This window comes from Anguilla anguilla, chromosome 15 (assembly GCF_013347855.1).
Source record: "Anguilla anguilla isolate fAngAng1 chromosome 15, fAngAng1.pri, whole genome shotgun sequence".
Taxonomy (NCBI): domain Eukaryota; kingdom Metazoa; phylum Chordata; class Actinopteri; order Anguilliformes; family Anguillidae; genus Anguilla; species Anguilla anguilla.
The window spans coordinates 35,795,133-35,814,276 of NC_049215.1; the positions used below are offsets into that span (position 1 = coordinate 35,795,133).

The 19,144-nt window shown below is 45.3% G+C and overlaps 1 protein-coding gene across 2 annotated transcripts in view; it reads right to left on the minus strand.

Moving 5' to 3' along the window:
* Nucleotides 1-19,144, minus strand: part of LOC118213947 (dachshund homolog 1-like) — a 164,760-nt gene that overhangs the window by 79,735 nt on the left and 65,881 nt on the right. For both annotated transcript variants that reach the window (XM_035393225.1, XM_035393226.1), the window contains exon 2: nucleotides 12,445-12,560. In XM_035393225.1, the coding sequence (XP_035249116.1) occupies nucleotides 12,445-12,560 (116 nt within the window). The remainder of the gene's footprint in view (nucleotides 1-12,444; nucleotides 12,561-19,144) is intronic.

A 19,144-nucleotide genomic window follows, 5' to 3' on the forward strand; every position in this document is an offset into this window, starting at 1 on the left:
TAACAAACATTTGGATTCGGCGTAGTGGATAGTATCCATTCAGTAACCACAATAACGAGCTAATGCCTGTTTCCAATATTCCTTTATGCATAAATGTGCAGAAAGGGGAAGCACTGCATTTCTCTCGTATATTTTCTGCATGTTTTAAGTGAGCCTGTAAAACACAGGGACCTGGGGCACAGCGGTCAAATGCCCAATTCAGGCTGAAAAGATTCGCTGATGTCGCGGGGAAAGGCTATCGCACGGATAGCTCATCACAGCACGCAAGCAATGCTAACTTTGGTTCGGACATGAGAGCACGGACAGTCACATTACAGTCGTTTTTAGAGTGTTACAGCCTGCAAATTTTGACGTGTGCCCCCCAAATTCAAAAAGGAATATTGCATCATCATTTCCGTGACAACTCAGGAAGTACTCTTTGGCCGAGATAAGACCCTGGTGTGACGCCGCGGCTGACTTCTCCAACGCATCGAGTGCGACTCTCTGCGCCCACATTCCAGCGGTCCTGTAGTCACTCAGTAACCATGCAAAGGAACCAAAACAACACCAGCTCTGCAAATAAAAATGGGGTTTGAGGCCGGGTCATGACCAAATGCTGTGGAAAACTACAGCATCTTCAGGCATAGCGGTTTGTCACATTACCGTTACATTACCGGCATTTAGCACACGTTCTTATCCAGAGCGTCTTACACAACATTGCATCCATTTATACAGCTGGATATATACTGGAGCAATGCAGGTTAAGTACCTCGCTCAAGGGTACAATGGCAATGTTCTACCTGGGAATCAAACCTGTGACCTTTGGGTTACAAGATCAGCTCCTTACCCATTGTATTACACTGCCGCCCAATGCGTTAAGAGAAGGTTGCCTCGAGTTGGGCGTGGGGGGGATAGGGGGGAGGAATCAGGATGCAAAATGTCATCACAGCTGTAAAATGTTTGACTCTGTATAAGACTGTGTGTACTTCCTGCTGTAAGAGCCTGTTTTGTGAGTGCTGTTCATTCTGCTAAAGGTGGCGGGGCCTACCTCTGACAGTACTGTTCTTTCTGCTGAAGGTGGCGGGGCCTAACTCTGACAGTACTGTTCTTTCTGCTGAAGGTGACAGGGCCTACCTCTGACAGTACTGTTCATTCTCCTGAAGGTGATGGGACCTACTTCTAACAGTACTGTTCTTTCTGCTGAAGGTGGCGGGGCCTACTTCTGACAGTACAGTTCTTTCTGCTAAAGGTGACGGGGCCTACCTCTGACAGTACTGTTCTTTCTGGTGATGGTGACGGGGCCTACCTCTGACAGTAATATTCATTCTGCTGAAGGTGACGGGGCCTACCTCTGACAGTACTGCTTATTCTGCTGAAGGTGACAGGGCCTACTTCTGACAGTACTGTTCTTTCTGCTGAAGGTGACAGGGCCTACTTCTGACAGTCCTCTTCATTCTGCTGAAGGTGACGGGGCCTACCACTGACAGTACTGTTCATTCTGCTGATGGTGACAGGGCCTACCTCTGACACCCTGGGAAACTGAGCCCCATTCAGGAGCCGATCTCTCAGCAGAATGAGCCGTTTATTACAGCTTGTTTCTTAAAATAAAGGAAAATATTTCTCTTTCACAATAAAGGACCCTGTAAAAGTCTGACAGCCCAGTTAATAATTCTGCTGTGGCGGCTTTCCTTCGATTGTTCAGAACGGAAAATTGTGAAATGACAGATGTTCTCTCAGCTGCTTTGCTTCCATCTTAAACCTACAGAAAGCTTTGATTTAGGAGACTGCAAACAAGCCTTTCATCAAAGGGGACTTTTTGCACCATGAACAAGTCACAACGTGAGCAAAAGTAGATTTGAATTCTAATAACTGTTGATTTTGTCTGCTCAACAACACAATTGCATATTCATCAGAATCTGTCATGAGAACATATTATGCTCGATGTTGGTAAAAACACATACAAGCACGCATGCAGTTAGGCATGCACACAAGCATGTATGCACACGCCACGCATGCACACAAACACGCATGTATGCTTGTACAAATGCACATACAAAAACTTTCCAGCCCATATTTGTATTTGTAGTGACCTCAATAGAATTTTTTGTGTGAAATCCAGTTAAACCAGTGAAATTTTCCTCAGTTTTAGAGTATACAGACAGCTGTGTGGAACACAGACTGATGGACAGATGGACAGATGAATGGACAGGGGACCACAGGCCCAGCAAGAATTCTTCTCTTCCAGTATCAATCTGCTTGCGGTTGTCACACAGCTACAAGAACATATTTTTCTTATCATGTATTTATCATTATGCTACGATTTTTCACAGAACTTGAGAGTTGGTGGTCTATGATCTTACACAGAGATCCACAGAATCCATGCAAACACACAACAATGAAGCACAATACTCTCAAAGAAGAACCTTTGAGGATTTACTCTGGGAAGTGCGCAATCGAAACATTCCCACTGTTTATTTATTTATTCATTTACTTATTTCCGACCCCAAAAAAACAAAGATCCCTTTTGCATTTGTTTTCTTTTATCATGCCCAAAGAAAGGTTACACATGAAAAATACCTGGAATTGAACTGAAGATACTGTACACTGAATATTCTGAAGAAATTCAGAATGCTTCTTCTGCCAAAGTAAAGGAGATCAAAGGGCCAAGCACAGTGGACTCATAGCAGGTCACACTTCCCTGACTCCCTGTGTCCTGCTGGGGCGCCTGCTTTTTGAGAAACTGCGTGTTTGTTCTGCGTTGTGTGAGAAGGCTGCACAGTTGGCATACTGGCACAGTTGGCGTACTCGCGTCTGAGTGAAGGCACTGTACGTGCCCGCCTGCTGTTCTGCAGTCATTATGATGAGAGTGCCCCATCTGAACACTGCCCACACCTCTCAAAGTCACCTGTCTGAACACTAACACTGCCTACACGTCTCAAAGTCACGTGACTGAACACTAACACTGCCTACACCTCTCAAAGTCACCTGACTAAACACTCACACTGCCCACACCTCTCAAAGTCACCTAACTGAACACTCACACCATCTACACCTCTCAAAGTCACCTGACTGAACACTCACACCACCTACACCTCTCAAAGTCACCTGTGCGTTTGCACTCAGGTTCGAGTTTGTTACGAATGCTAATTTACCTACTTTAGCTCCGAATAGACGAAGGTCTGGAATACACCGTAAACAAACATCACATTTTAGCAATCGTGAGTGAAGGTTGTTTGTAATACCTGTAATGAGATGCATTCACCCGACTAGCTCTCGACCCCTTTGTGGATTTCTCCGTGACTGAGGAAGCCATTTTTTTAAGCCTAACCAGCGCATTACAAATGTAAGCAACCGTTTCATTTTTCAATTTTCCTTTTTATTCATTTCTGTGACTGACAAACAAACGATGTTGTGCAAGCGTGAAAAAGCAGCAGGCTCAGATTTGCCTCTCAGAATGGGAGATGAAGTGCCCTGCAGTCAGGATTACACGGAGGATGCCATCTCATACAGTCGCATTATCTTCTGCACAAAAGCTGGCTTTAGGGGCGGCACTACACAATACAGAACGGCACACTATACAGTAGCATTAGTGAGCAAATGTAATGAATTAAAATAATTGTAATTAAAAACAATTCAAATATATATATATATATATATATATGTGTGTGTGTGTGTGTGTGTGTGTGTGTGTGTGAGCGTGTGTGTGTACAGACACACACACACACATTTGGAACAGTGGGGAATAATAGTCTTGGTCATTTGCCAACTCATTGTTAATTTAAGCCTCACACACAATGGTGAAACGGTGTGTGTAAGAAAGGTCACCAAACTTCCCTTTGTGAAAAAAAGAGAGGCCTTTGCACAAATAAAGAAACGCATGGTACTGTCACACCGAGCATAAAATAGCAAATAATAGGGACGAAGTCTGATAGCGGCCCTCCGAGCAGCTGTCAAATCAAATAATAATGAAGGATCTATTAATATGCAAAGGAAGCAGCAGCGCACTGTCCTAATGCTGTCATGCCTGGGCGTATTGTCAGATTGTTCATTATTAATTAACACGCTCGCTGCCCCATACCTGGCCACCGCCAGAGCCTGTCTTATAAGCAAAAACGCAACGCATGCGCCCTCTTCCACTAGTGGCGTAATTAAATTAAAATCAGACTAAACGACACATCGGCACGCAAAGGCCGACTTTACGACCGGACGCGATAAAAAAAAAAAAAAATCGCGCGTCCTTATCTGCGGCGTTACCGTTTTTTTGTTTGTTTTGTTTTTGTTTGTTCGTGGAATTACAGGTGTGTGCTGGAATTTTGTTTTATTTAAACCCCGCAGGAAAACAGGAAAGGGCGACCGACTCCCCTCAGCACGGACGCTTAACTGTATGCATGCACGGGCAGCACTGACAGCCTACAGTATGGTGAGCTGACAGGGACATTTTAGTCCCCGGTGCTGTGATATTTGCATCACAGGGGCACGCGACATAAACGTACTGCAGACTTATTCTTAAACCTGAACTAAATTAATTATCACAGGCTCCACTCATTGTACAGAGTAACTGCAGAAGTTTTAAATCTGTGCTTTTACAGATTGTACAAAAGACATAAGACTGGATAAAATAATATAATTTGCTCTTGTCATTTGTGTAGTTTGTGTCATCTTTGTTTTTGTTTTGTCTCTTAAACAATGTGTAAATGTGTTTCCCACCACAGACGTTCATTTAAAAAAAAGTGTTGGTCATGTGACGCTTGCTGCGATCTCCGATTCAAAGTAAAGAACAAAATTAATATTCCGACACTAGCGAGCGGCTGCCAGTTCCTGGCTGTCGTGGAGTGACCCCTTCTGAGTCCGGTTAGGAGCGAAACGCTATGCTTTTCAGCGGTCACGCAGCTCTTACTCTCCTCCGCCACATCCACTCCTCCTCCTCCCGTTCTGCTTTCCGTTACGGCTTAGAGTCAGAGAAAATACCGATAAAAAAGGAGGGAAATGTTTAATCGCGCAGCTTCAGTGCAGCTCCCACATGCCAAGTTTTTTAATGGACGGGTCCAACAAAATAAAATAAATGAAGTTCCAGCCTGATAACATTGTCTATTGTCTACTGAACGGGACTGCGTCCAAAGTGCTTTTAGTTCCATTGTGTCAGAAGTCACGAAAAACAGAACGAAACGTTCAGCGATACAGAACACGGAATAAAAAGCCGTGGAGTTGGACTTCAGTCCGCTAATGTTTCACTACATTGATCAATTTACTTTGTGTTTTCCTAATTCTAGTGTACATTTCATGCCTTAAAAGTCAGCGTGCCGCATTATGATATTAGATTACAGCAGAACTGGAGATCTCCTTTCTCTCAAAACAGATAAAATAGCAAGACCTGCAGTTAGCCCAGCAGCTTCTCAGAACACCACGCGATTAGTAACTTCAGCCTCCTCTCTGGCTTGCCTGACTTGGAGTACGTATAGAATATGAAACAGTTATTACATATCCTTATAATAATAATAATGGTGTTAATTTAGGCTACTGTTTTTTAGATTACCAGGAAAAAAAATATTTAAATCATGAGAGAATATTTTGAAAAGAAACTAAATAAATACACGTGTCAGAACACTGCCAAGTCTTAATGTCAGATGTGAGTTCAAAAGAGCTGTGCTCCAATAAAGCACCTGTATCCAGACCGTATTTCCAAAGAGTTCTTCTAAAGTTTAAGAAAGCACAGTGACTAATGTTCTGGTCCAAAGGATTAAGCAAATCGATGTACTACGCAACACAAAATGTAAAGACGAGCCAAAGCACGCATGCACACCAGACAATTCACACATTTTATTGCGGAAATTTATTTTAAGTGGACGCATTTACTGGTATTGGAAGTTCACAGACACAAGTACTAAAGGGTATCAATGTGAATTTGAAAGCCGGTGTCACACAGTTCAGACATGACTGAAGAAAAGCAGCATTTTGTCATCACCAAACCCGCTGTATGAGTTTTGCTGAAAAACTGTTGAGGATACAGGAAGTGTTGAGGATACAGGAAGTATTGAGGATACAGGAAGTATTGAGGATACAGGAAGTGTCGAGGATACAGAAAGTGCTGAGGATACAGGAAGTATTGAGGATACAGGAAGTGTCGAGGATACAGAAAGTGCTGAGGATACAGGAAGTGTCGAGGATACAGAAAGTGCTGAGGATACAGGAAGTGTTGAGGATACAGGAAGTACTGAGGATACAGGACGCTCAAATCCTCCGTGTCACTACATTTCCAGGTTCCACAGCAAAACCTCTGTGCTTTGTTTTCACTCATTTTGTATTATGTTATTACGCAGTGATGCACAAAACAATGAAGTAAAAGGCCTTTTGCTGAGACACGCTACGAACACGGGCAGAAAACCTGTCTGCTGATAGCGCTAGGGAGACGGCTCGTCTGCGCAAATCCACAAACGCGGCACGTACACTATAAACCACCGGCAAGTTAGCGCTCAAAAGTTGTGCGGGGGATTGGAGTGAAAGCTTTTCAAAGCCCCGTCCCTTTAAAGGAGACGTCTGTTCGGTGCGGTATCAGCCCCCGAGAGCAAATAACATGATTTAGAGGAGCAATCTCCCTGTCGCGCGCTAGACACCGTGCAGCCCCCAGAGCCTGGCCCAGAGGAGACCATCATTTACAAAGGATATGTTAGATGTTTTATTAAATGGGAACCTAAGCAGATTATGATGTCTTTACCAATCCCTGAACTGAAGCCATTTAAAGAGGCACCCAGGGTCATTCTCTGTCAATAACCAGCCTCACTTATAACCATTTAAAAAACGCCCTCTGTGTACTTATAATTGAAAATAAACACTCTCTCCAACCTCCATGACAACAAGCGCTCAGAAGTGAAACCCAGGGAAAGGGCTTGGTTGGCCGTACTAAGCGCAGGGACGTTTCTAGGCCTTGCACGGGTGTCTGAATGCATGTGGATGCTGTAGACTGACTAAATCCTTTGGGTTTGGGGGTACTCCATGCAGATTCACCCATGTAAGTGAGAAAAATGTAAGCACTTTGGTTCTGAAACGACAGTTTTTAAAAAGAAAAAAAAAAAGATAGCCTTCGGTGACAGACAGCTTTCCCCGGCCTTAACAAGGCTCGCTGCGGGGAATTAGAGAAAACAAAAAGAAGAAATAAAAGGGATCTTACGGAGAGTGAAGCTTTCATACACACATAATGGCAGCTTCCTCTAGCCCCGGGGTTTGTGCCATCTGATGAATCGCTTGATTCGGTGCATAGCATCACACAGGGCATTTTCAGATTAATTTCTGTTAATAGGAGTCACCTGCTCCAGAGTTAATGGACAAACGAAGGGGACACAGCAGGCATGTATCTGAAAAACTCACACAGTGAGAGGCGAAAATATTGAGTACCGATTTCAGGGAGGAAAGACGGTACTGTGGGTGAGCTGCCCTAGAACTGGAGCTGTACTGTGGGTGAGCTGCCCTAGAACTGGAGCTGTACTGTGGGTGAGCTGCCCTGGAGCTGGAGCTGTACTGTGGGTGAGCTGCCCTAGAACTGGAGCTGTACTGTGGGTGAGCTGCCCTAGAACTGGAGCTGTACTGTGGGTGAGCTGCCCTAGAACTGGAGCTGTACTGTGGGTGAGCTGCCCTAGAACTGGAGCTGTACTGTGGGTGAGCTGCCCCAGAACTGGAGCTGTACTGTGGGTGAGCTGCCCTAGAACTGGAGCTGTACTGTGGATGAGCTGCCCCAGAACTGGAGCTGTACTGTGGGTGAGCTGCCCTAGAACTGGAGCTGTACTCTGGGTGAGCTGCCCGAGAACTGGAGCTGTGCTGTGGGTGAGCTGCCCCAGAACTGGAGCTGGAGCTGTACTGTGGGTGAGCTGCCCTAGAACTGGAGCTGTACTGTGGGTGAGCTGCCCCAGAACTGGAGTTGTGCAGGTGAGAAAGGGAAGAGGCCCTTTACTGGCTCAGCGCTGCAGATTAACTACATGTCAAACAGCAGCATGTTCATACGCCTCACGCGCTCACAGCTGTGTGAGCAGCGGCAAACGCACACCGCTGCGCTAGACGCGGTGTTACCGCCGTGGTGAGGGCGCCGCGCTCCTAACGCGCAGACCATCAGCGCTCGCGTTATTAGCCGCCGTGCGATTAATCTGACAGAACTGGGCATCAAACAAAAAAGGACTCGGCCTGCGACGCCACGCCGGGTTGCTTATCTTTCTCAAACGCCTCGACAAAATGTCAGGACCGCGGCATGAAAGCGCGGAGTCCTGATGAGGACAATATCAAAGGTTTTATTTATTTTTTTATTTATTATTTTTTCGCCCCCACTTTCCCTGTTCAGCTAAACAAAACCCGGCCCCCTCGTCCCGGCCGTCCCCCGTGGCCTTTAAGTTCCCATTTCCCGAAAGACGCCGAAGGCGCGACCCTCGCGCGGACTTGAAAGTGGAGGGGAAGCGATCCCCGGCCCGGCGGCTGGAAGCATCGGGCCTCGTCTCTCTGAGACGCCATTGTCCCAGATTGCCTATTCTGCGGCTGCCTTTTGAATTCCAAACGCAAATCCACAGCAGTTTTGCCCAGAAGTTGCCTTTCTGTCATCTGGGGGGGTGGGGGGGGGGGATCGAAACATCAGAGAGGACCAAAGGACAGAATCTAATCAGAGAACTGAGATTTTTTTTGTTTTTTTTTGTTGTTTTCAATAAATATGTTTTCAGGGTCTGGGCTTGAGTTGAACACGCATGGTTGGGCCTACATGACAGCAAATAGGTAGTATCACTGAAAAAATAAATGTGTTTTAGATTTAGAAATATGATAATGTTGGCGAAATCCATATTTAAACATATGTAGAAGGGCGATGCAAAAAAAAAAAACAGTCCAAGAAGAGACATTGTGAGAGCTTATTAGTATTGCAGTAAACATGGAGTTTGTTAAATATTTAAACTAGTAGTTAAGAAAGCCCATTGCTATACTTGATATGAAAGATTAATACAAAAAGATGCAACAGAAAACAAAATATGCAAAACAAGGCAGTTTCTGGTGTGGACTTCAAAGCTGACACAATGGAAACGAGGAAGTGAATGAAGACCACATGGGCTGGATGTGATAAGACATGCTTAAGGCAAATTAAAAGCGCAAATGGTTGTTACTGATTCTTGTGGCGATGAGCTTATTTTAACATCACTACCGCCTGTGTACAGACAGTGCTGAAGCGGATTTAATCGGGCTAATTAAAACCCACTCAAGGCATAATGCAGCATCTAATGAAATAATCTGGAGAAGAAAAAAAAAATAGTTCCACTCCAATTTATTCTCTTTTTTTTCTGGGGGGAATACTGAAAATCTGTTTTAGGTAACCTGTTTTAGGAAAATCTCTTTTAGGTTAGGACCCTCTTCGCGTCTGCACTTCCCGCTCCCATCTGCTGTCTGTCCTGGCCCCTCGCTGGTGGAATGACCTCCCCGTGACGGTCAGAACAGCAGAGAATCTCACCACTTTCAAACGCAGACTGAAGACTCATCTCTTCAGGCTGCACCTCTCCCCACCCCTCTCTAGCCTATAGTTCAGCTCACTGTATCTAGCTAGGATAATTTGATTATGTTAGTGTATCTGGCAGGATTGTTTTTGTATGATTAGGTGTGATTCAAGTCTTAGTTTGTACTTGGTAGGATTCTTGCTTGCTGAACAAGCTTACTCTACAGGGTTGGAGTCCTGATCGATGTGGTCACTTCTGGCACTACGATCCTTACTTCACTCTAGTGTTTCTTTTGCGCCTCTACATCATGAAACCTATGCACTTGTTGTACGTCGCTCTGGATAAGAGCGTCTGCTAAATGCCTATAATGTAATGTAATGTAATGTAAGATGTTGCTAGTGTTCCTGCTTTGGCCATATATGCCAAAGGACAGCACACCAGTGCCCCAGGAAGAACCTAAATAAAACCAAAACACTTGGCTTTGTCTGCGCTCGTGATTTATTTTAGGAAACTATCTTACACCTGATAGGCCACACAGCACTGAAGGAAAGAGGAAGGAACCAATCGCGTCGGTCGCACACGAGGGAACCCTGGCTGATTAAAACCCCGCCCCTCGGCGAGACCGGACCAAGTGCTGAAGACTATCCCAGCATGCATTTGGCAGGTGGCAGGAATACACCCTGGACAGGTTGCCAATCTATTCGTCGACCAATTGTGTCATCGCTGGCTAACGCTATACAAGCCTTGAAGCTCGAACCGGTGACTCCCCGGAGCATCCTGCGTTCACACCAAGTGAACCACTCCTAATCCCTTCCTGCTGCACTCACAGGAGGAGCGCAGCCATTTTAAATATAAACTCAGTCTAGAATGCACTCTCACAGTACAGAATCACGGGTGCATCCATATGCAGAATAGAGCAGTAAGTGACACGTTGGGCGTAAAAAAGTAGAACGGCCAGTATCCGGCTTTAAAATCAATGTCGGGAAATGATACGGATCTGAAGGCAGTAAATGGCAATGATAAACAGAACACAGCATAATATTTTTGTCTACTTTCCATGCCTCTGATTGGTTAACTGTGAGTGACAAATATTTACATGCTAAGGTTTATAGTCTGACTACCACTTGCGTTGACACATCCAAGCAATAAATATTCTCACTTTGAAACTGCCTAACAGAAAATAAGCAGATGCGTATATTCTGTGTGTATTAGTTACAGTGTGAAGTTTTAATAAAGCTAGTTACAGAGGTCTCCGCTGCTTATGCGTCTCACTCAGGATTAACGCCCGCAAATTAAAAGTTAGTTTGGGGATTTTGCTCATAATACATCAGACCTACTTAGGGCTGTTCTTAAGAGGGAGCGCAAAGTACTTATCATGGGCTGGCTTTCATATGAGAACTAGCAGGCCTGTCTTCCCTGCTTTGTAAGGCGTCTATTACCACGAGGACTGTCTGTTTGTCGGGACAAAGCAGTGTTTTACTGAGTATCCTTCAGGACGAATACATTACATCTACCCACACAGTCCCAGCGGGCCTTTCCACTGAGCACATTAGAAGAGCAGAATTAACGCCCTGGAACAAAAGGATTGATTGTTAAAATTAGTTCAAGGTTATCCTTTCATTTCAGAATTTTAGACAAAGACAAATGTAATTACCAGTAATTATCACCAGCCAAGCATTGGACTTTGTGATTCTGTTCAAATATCTCGTGTTGCACCAAACAAGGTTTTTTTTCCCCCCCCTCCCAAAAAATTAGGTCCAACCAGTCTTCCCATCATTCCTCCAAGTTGTTTTTCAGAAAAACAAAGCAAACTAAGAACTAAAGTCAAACTATGGAATTTATTAAACCAACACCAAGTTACAGTGCATACCTGCGGTGTGTTCCGTTTCTATTTACTTTAGAGTTCAAAGTTCTGACGGTGCCAGACAGATACATATCGCTGACTGGCAGAAGTGTTCTAGAATGGTCTGTGGAATTCTTCATTCAGATTCTTGGCAAGACACTTGCTGTAATCTCCCATTCAGTTCCAGCTAATGTACAGACATTAAGAGTCAACAACCTGCAGTACTAGAAGCCTCATCTATGACTTCCTTTCATTGTGTTCCTATTAATCTAAGGTATCACTCTTCGGTCCATACCTCATTGACAAAACAAATGATATGACCTTGATGATTCTACAAAATGTTCCGCTTTAATCCAAAGAGTAGCCCATGCCCTTCAATAAGCAAATCGTGCATAGTGTAGACACTTCATTTTGATTTCCTTCAAAAGGTTTTTAAAAAATCATCCCTATCTGCAAAACACCAGTTAACTCCCAACACAGACATAACCTATAGTGATACAGACTCCCTGTGTGGCATGTCTGACTACTCAATACACCTAGGCACATAATATAAAGTCCAGCTAATTTCAGTGTGTGGCATTTTAATTTATGCAAACTGCCAGGTAAGCCAAAAAGTTATTTTTGCCCTTGAAAATATTTCAGATAATTGGATTGCTTATCTTACAATGCATTTATGATACATTTTTCTGCAAGAATGTTCTGGGCACATTTTTTGGTTCTTAAATAAAGATATCATGGTTTAACTAATTATGAGCCACATAATCTTCATAAAATAAAAAAAATATTGTCCAATATATTGCGTAAATTTCTATTTAAATACTTCAAGACAAGAAAACTGGATAGCCACTCTTTTCAATAATTTATTTACAGTAAGAGGAGTACCATTAAATAAGGAATGCATGTGGTTATGCTTGCTCATTTGTACAGGCAAAAGCACGAACAATTGAAATAGAATATGTGAAACATACATTGCAGTACAATGTTGGGCTGGCGGGTGTAACAACCAGGTTTTATGGGGAGTATTTTTCTCCTTTCTTTTCTTTGTGTTTTCGGTGTCCGGCTGTGTCAGTTTGCCCTTTGGGGTGGGGGGTGAGGGGGGGGGTGGGCGCTGTGAGGACTCCGGGGGAGGTGGCTCTAGAGGACGGGGGCCCTGGGTCGAAAGCCCAAATTTACCTGTGGGTGGAATGATTCCAGGTGACATGAGGCCGGGCACGGTGTGGGGCATGATGTGGGGGTTCTCCGGAGACGTGACGCTCTGTGTCCTCTTCGGAGGCCGTCCAGGTCGAGAACTGAAAATATAAATAAATATATATACAGAGAGCAGGAAAGACAGAAGGACAGGATGGAGGGATAAAGAGCGAGAGAGAGAGAGACACAGAGAGAGAGAGAGAGAGAGAGAGAGATGAGGGAGAGAGAGAGAGAGAGGGGGAGGGAGAGACAGAGAGAGAGAGATGAGAGACAGAGAGAGAGAGCCAGAGAGAGAGAGAAAAAAAATTATTGAGATTGAGAGGGATGGAGAGAGGGAGGGAGAGAGAGATGAGAGAGGGAGGGAGGGAGAGCAGAAGAGACAGAAACACAGAGAGAGATGAGAGACAGAGACAGAGACAGACAGAGAGAAAGAATGAAAAAAGATTGAGATTGAGAGGGATGGAGAGAGAGATAAGAGAGGGAGGGAGAGAGGGAGAGAGAGAGAGAGAATGGTTTAGCATTCTACCCACTTCAAATCGCAATACCATTCCAAAAGAGCCAGCATGTACTGTAAATAAATTTCTTTCTCAAGGACAGTTGCTTTCCGCAGTTCAACATAATATACTTCCATTACTAATTAGATTACACGCTGAATTCATTTCCTTTATTGAAGATCAACCGCTTTTTGATGCATAATTCATAGCCCGTACCTCGTTACCTGCTCCTCGGTATTAATATCCCGACTCTATTTGAATTGCCTCGTTTGCATATGCTAAAATCCGCCATGCAGCTTTCAGCCTGAAAATTACATGTTAACTTGTTATAATTATTGCAGCCGGGCCTCGGCTGATTTATGAGACTTTTAAAAACCAAATATGTGTAGTTCTTGTAATGAATGATATGTTAAGGTTCTGGGGGAAATTACAAGCCGAGGGCGGCCTGAGGAGATGTTCTGCTTGTGTGATTTAACACGGGAGCCGGCCGGAAGGTGTGGTGAGCGAGTGAATCCGACCTGTAGTACATTTCTGATGGAGTGTTTTATTACCTCAGTCCGCTGACCTCATATCGGGATGATAAATGGCAGTACACGCTTAATCTGGTGGGAAAGTGTCTTTTTGAAGAAAAAAAAAAAAAAAAAAAAAAAAAAAAAAAAAAAAAGGCTTTTCTTTCATTTGTGTTTTTCCCCTCTCTGAGATGATTAACTCATTACGATTTTTTTTTTTTGGAAGGGGAGGGGGGTGGATTGTGCAGCTCGGCAGGGGGGGGGGGGGGGAGGGTTACCGCCAAAATCCATTTTAGGCAATTGTTACAAATCATAATACGCATATTTCTTTTCTTTTTTAAGTCCTTTTTTTTGGCCAGCCATCCACACTCCCGAGACAGATTATTCCAGTAAGATACTGTAATGTGTTCTTCCTTTATTCCAGCAGCACCAGGGCCTGTTGCGCAACACCTCTCAGATCACACAGGCCACAGAGATGCATACCCCTTAACCCCCCCCCCTTCCCCATTTCAAGAGACTGCTGAAATAAATGTGTCACAGTAATATTTACAATACCTGCATTCACGTCCCATCCTTTAAAAAATAACTAAATAGGGATAAAGACATTCCCTATGGCTAGCAAAAAATGAAGGTTCATTTGTTAAAGGTTCATCTTGTACACACGCTGCTGAAGGACTAATGGAACTCTGACAGTTAACGCAGTCATGGATGCGCATTTCCGCAGCTCATGTGTGTGTTTTATACAGTACAGGCTGAACAGAACCGCAGGGCAGGTTGTGTGTTCAGTACAGGCTGAACAGAACCGCACGGCAGGTTGTGTGTTCAGTACAGGCTGAACAGAACCGCACGGCAGGTTGTGTGTTCAGTACAGGCTGAACGGAACCGCACGGCAGGTTGTGTGTTCAGTACAGGCTGAATGGAACCGCAGGGCAGGTTGTGTGTTCAGTACAGGCTGAACGGAACCGCAGGGCAGGTTGTGTGTTCAGTACAGGCTGAACGGAACCTCACGGCAGGTTGTGTGTTCAGTACAGGCTGAACAGAACCGCACGGCAGGTTGTGTGTTCAGTACAGGCTGAACGGAACCGCACGGCAGGTTGTGTGTTCAGTACAGGCTGAACAGAACCGCACGGCAGGTTGTGTGTTCAGTACAGGCTGAACGGAACCGCACGGCAGGTTGTGTGTTCAGTACAGGCTGAACGGAACCGCACGGCAGGTTGTGTGTTCAGTACAGGCTGAACGGAACCGCACGGCAGGTTGTGTGTTCAGTACAGGCTGAACGGAACCGCACGGCAGGTTGTGTGTTCAGTACAGGCTGAACAGAACCGCACGGCAGGTTGTGTGTTCAGTACAGGCTGAACGGAACCGCACGGCAGGTTGTGTGTTCAGTACAGGCTGAACGGAACCGCACGGCAGGTTGTGTGTTCAGTACAGGCTGAACGGAACCGCACGGCAGGTTGTGTGTTCAGTACAGGCAGAACAGAACCGCACGGCAGGTTGTGTGTTCAGTACAGCGCCCAACCTCAGCGTTCGTACGCGGGCACGATGGTGGTGGGATTTACAGCACTCTGTTTACACGACTCCGATACTTTGTTGCTTTGTAATGTAATCCCGCAATTCTCCCACAATGCACTGCATTTGCATTATTGATCCCAACTTGTTTAGGCTGCAAAGCAAGTTATTCGAGTTCAGATGCTGAAATTGCACTTGAGCGCAGTGCAACTGCAATTACACTGAAAGAGGAATATGGTAGTGCAATTCAAGTTGAAACATTAATGCATGTGCACACAGTTGCAGGAATACCTGCACATGAAGCAGCTCGTGTAGGCCCACATTCCCTCTGACAAATCTGTCTTTATCATTAAGTATGAGTGGACATCGTCGAGTTTTACTTAAAATTACTGCACAACATATTTAGCTAATTTCAAAGACCACCAGTCCAATGAGAAATCACTTTAATATGTTATTCAAAGTTAATTTGCACACGTCGCAAAGTTATTTGAAGCTGGGCTTAATTTCAGTCTCTCTCTCACCCTATACACAACCCTGCTTTATATAACCCACATGAGTGTGTACTTACAGCAACCACACAGTACTTAGCAGGTAAACTATATGCAAAGTGAGCTGTTTAGATGGAAATTTGACCCAGTACATTCAATGCATCTAGCAGAGCACATTGAGCACAGTGTAGCCATTAGCTACAGCTTTAGCCAATTAAAAACGATGTATGTCTCTTCACTGGGTTCTCTGTAAACTGGGCACTCCGTTATATCTCCTTCGCTCATGCCAGATGAAATATATAAATCATCACTTCTGAATATTCAGTCCAGCAGTCCTGCGGTGTGTATGAGAGAGACCTGAGGGCACGACAGGACAGACAACACACACGCCTCGCAGTCTGAGAGAGTAACAGCTGATTGGACCAAGACAAACACATGGTTGGAATCAATCAACCAATCAATCATCAATCAAAATTTATTTATATAGCGCATTTCACAAACAGTTGTCACAATACGCTTCACAGACAACCCTGGCCTACACCCCCACAGGAGCAAGCATAAAGCAACAGTGGCAAGGAAAAACTCCCTGTGGCAGATGGGAAGAAACTTCAGAAGGAACCGGGCTCAAGGGGGGAAACCCATCCTCCTCTGATCAGCTCAGGGTGTAGACTGGTGACCAACGTGGTCAGTCAGTGTTCACCATCAGATTAGGGGCAGCTAAATGACAGTCCTGAGGTAGCGGCCCAGGTGATGGGCGGGGCCTGGTGGCGATGGCGAGGAGCGGCAGGTGGCGACGAAAGCGGGGCTGGACCGCAACTGCCAAAAAAACTGCACTATAGTGCCTCTGAAGGACACAGCCCGGTTTCGAAAGCAGGAGGAATTCTGGGATTTTTTTTTTTTTTTTACGCAGGCCCCTCGTTGGACTTAGTCACTTTCACTAAATAGAGGGGGTTATTCCCAAACGAGGGGGGAAGAGGGGTGAACGAGAGCAAGATCAACGGAGGAACAGTTTGAAATACAATTCTTATTTAAACGCAAACACGTCTTTGATCTCACGAGGCGAGACTGGAGATAGCCCTTCTGTCATCACTTTCGACGTGCTCCGTCGCTGAATTATTTATACAAGGCCTCAATAGAGGTACGCGATGTTAAAAGCATTTTTCAACAATGCTAAGAGCGCAGAACCTTGAACGGACAAAACTGCCACTTCCATTTTGGCTCCAGGCACTTAGGAAAAACGAGCAGATTCTGATAATGTGTGAAGCGTTTAGCCAAGGTCTTAACTTTAAATATGCCAAAAGGACATATCTCTGGGTTTTGCTTAGCAGTGCGCTTTGACAACGTTCTTCTTCATAAACAAATTTCAAATGCAATTAGCCAGTTTAGCGCCCCCTACTGCTCACCCAATAACTGAAATTAACTTAAACTGTAATCTGCAACACGTTCTCTAAAGCTGTACACTCTAAATCCATGCCTCTGTCAAACTACTCTCATAAAATGTGCGACCTGTAAAAAACAGGTCCACTGAGAATGCAGAACATACTCGGAAAATGTCACACAGATGACAAGAGGTCATTACATTCATGCTATTCCTCGAAAGCACTTTGCTCAAACGCTCCTGACGCAGAAATCATAACTAGTGTAATAATACAGAGGCAGTGAAGTATGTACGATGATCAGAGGCAATGCGTATATTAGTCCTGAACAACTCCCACTGCTGCAGCACAGACCGATGATCAGATGAAAAAACACAGTACACCGAATTTATGACAGGATTTTACCACTATGCGGCTATTCAATAGGATATTTCACGGAATTACAGGAAGTTCTTCCCTTATTCGGCACAGGACGTGACAAGATTCAAGTTCTCAGTTCAACGGCCTAACATGGGCTACACCAAAACCACCGGACTATTCGGCAAGCGACTGATACTCATGGAGCAGCCTGGCAGAGAAATTCCACGTGAGTAAGACATTAGCGTGGAGCGCTGGTTTGGGGAGGGCGGGGCGTCGCCTGAGAGTCGCACGGAGGCCGCGATCGGCCGACAGCGGGAATGGCGGGAACAGCGGGGACGGCGAGGCGGCGAAGCCGGCTAGCGCACTGAAAGGAACGCCGCGTTTATTTGAAAAATATCCATTTTCAAAGTGTGTTACGTCCGGCGTGTAATTCGGGCCTTAAATCAAGTTATTGTTAGCGATGCCGAGCGGCCATTTCGCTGACCCGGGGGGTCAGGATCGCATTAGGGGCGGGTCCGTCTCAGAGCGGTTTGTGCTGAAAGCGCATTTTTCCCCACCGTGGCTCGCAGCGCTGGGGCATTTTCCTCCGCGCGCACGCACACACAGCGCATTACTGCTGAACAGTCACGTGACTGTAAGGAGAGACGCGTTCTCTTCGCCCACTTTACGCTGCAAACAAAGCGTGCGCAAAAAAAAATTAATCTAAAAAGGCACTCGGCACTGGAAATGAGCAAAACGGAGCCGGGTCCGCAATCCATCACCGCTGAAGTGCTAATTCTCTTAATGTTTAAATGCATTACATTTCCCTTTACTGTCAAGCGCAGCAACGTTGCAGACTTGCTTTTAAAACCTATCGAATGGATTTCCCTCTGTTTACGCCACAGACGATCGCTCTGGCGGGCAACGGGCGACTTCAGGAAACAGAGCCGACCAGCGCCGCCAGCGACAGGGCCCCTAAGAGCGGAATACGCCACGAACGCGAGGGTTTTTCTTCCTTCTCGTTTTGCAAGTGCGCCGAAAAAGGAAAACTGCCGTGAACTTCGGCTGAACCCCGAGCTCCTTTAATGGACTCGGTCCGTGTTGACCCAGGCCCGAAACCCGATACCAATGCAACACGCCGGTGCCTGCTAAAGCAATCAGATTATAGGCAAACAATACACTCCATAAAGTTCCAATTTCCATGCAGCAGCGCTATTACAGCACAGCGTCCCCGTTTCTATTAATCATTTCTCCGGCTCCCTCTCTCAGAAAAAGCGCGCGGGCGAAACACCCGATCCGGCAGAATGCCGCTCTCCATTGCCCCGGCGCCGCTCGGCGTCCGCTCCACCGACACCGTCGTCAGAGCCGCCTCGCGGTCCCCTGTGCTCGCTCGTTTGCCGAAAATGTCAAACTCCACACGGGTTCAAACACACGTTTGCGTCGGTTCTTTTTGAGCTTCCCCAACCAAAACAATAGAAAAAAGAATAATAATAATAATCTGTTTGTATTATCTACGATAGCTTGGGAAGTGTATTCCTGCATGCATGCTGGGATAGGCTCCAGCACCCCTCACGACCCAGAGCAGGATAAGCGGGTATATATAATGGATGGATGAATGGATGGATGTTTGTATTATAGGCTCATTGCAATAAAAATGTTTTTTTTTTTTTGTTGTTGTTGTTGTTGCAGATATGGCTACTACCTGAGCTGGAATATAAAACGAGCAAATCAGTCTGGCTACCCACTGTACACAGCCTGAATCATTATCTAACAAGCAGGATGGTAATACTGTAATACCTGTCTGTGTGCTACCATTCATAAGACTTCAATGACCAGAATCCTTTGCTGCGCTGCTGATAGAGGTCAGCTTAATAAATGTGCCACTTCTGTCCTCTGAGCCATGAAAGGAGCTAACCTACTGAGATGTGCAGGCAATGTTAGTTATGCGGTTCAAGGTGCCAATTGACTCA